Source organism: Cicer arietinum, chromosome 7, assembly GCF_000331145.2.
Source record: "Cicer arietinum cultivar CDC Frontier isolate Library 1 chromosome 7, Cicar.CDCFrontier_v2.0, whole genome shotgun sequence".
NCBI lineage: Eukaryota > Viridiplantae > Streptophyta > Magnoliopsida > Fabales > Fabaceae > Cicer > Cicer arietinum.
The window spans coordinates 38,890,350-38,891,384 of NC_021166.2; the positions used below are offsets into that span (position 1 = coordinate 38,890,350).

A 1,035-nucleotide genomic window follows, 5' to 3' on the forward strand; every position below is an offset into this window, starting at 1 on the left:
TTCAGAAATTTCTTGAACTTTCTGACTAGCATTCCGATTTCAGGTTCTTCATCAGTTTCACTCTCGGAATCATCAGTACAAGTTTCTGGTTCAGATTTTACTTTATGAGCTTCAGCTTTCAGAGATAATCCCTTCCTTTTCCGATCAGTTTGCTCTGACTCATTCAACCGGTGCAGCTCCATTTCATGTTCTCTGAGCTTGCCAAAGAGGGTGGGAATGGTCATGCTTCCAAGATCCTTTGATTCAGCTATTGCAGTGACCTTAGGTTGCCATTCTCTTGTCAAGCATCTTGTTACTTTGTTTATTTATTTGCTCATTGTCAATTACTTTCCCTAGAGCATTCAGATTGTTAATGACATGTGTGAACCGTGTCTACAAGTCATTGATTGACTCATCCTTCTTCATATTGAAGAGTTCATATTCATGCATCAGAGTGTTAGTTCTGGCCCTCTTGACATCAGTTGTGCCTTCATGAGTTTCTTGGAGTGTATCCCACATTTCTTTGGCGGTTTTGCAATTTGATACCCTGAAAAACTCATCAGCACTCAAAGAAAAAGTTATTATATTTTTGGCTTTTGCATTATAGCCAACTCTTTTCTTATCATCATTAGACCAATCAGATCTTGGTTTCTTGATTGATGATCCATCAGTACCAGCAAGTTTAGGCTCATAAGGACCATTTTCTACTACATCTAATATGTCAAGACCACTTGCCTCTAGAAAGATAAGCATTCTTTCTTTCAAGTATATATAAGAAGACCGATTAAAGGCAAGGGGTCTAGCTAAAGAGGCACCTTCGCCCAAGAATTCAGTAGAGGCCATTTTCTTTTTGAGAACTAGTCTAAAAGATTAGGCTCTTGGTACCAATTGTTGGTGGAATGACCTCTATCCTTAGGAAGTTGTACACAATATTATTGACTAGATTATCTAATTCCTTCCTAAGTGATGAACTTAATATTAAAACCAACTTGTTTAATATTAATTCCAATTTAACAACAATAGTCTACATCCAGTCCCGAAATCACTTATCAATTT

At 37.2% G+C, this 1,035-nt stretch overlaps 1 protein-coding gene across 1 annotated transcript; it reads right to left on the minus strand.

Annotated features, from left to right (window-relative positions):
- Nucleotides 1-372: 372 nt before the first annotated feature.
- LOC140918779 (uncharacterized) lies at nucleotides 373-822 on the minus strand. The gene has a single exon (XM_073363575.1). The coding sequence runs from the start codon at nucleotides 820-822 to the stop codon at nucleotides 373-375; it is 450 nt and encodes a 149-aa protein (XP_073219676.1).
- Between the last annotated feature and the right edge of the window lie 213 nt (nucleotides 823-1,035).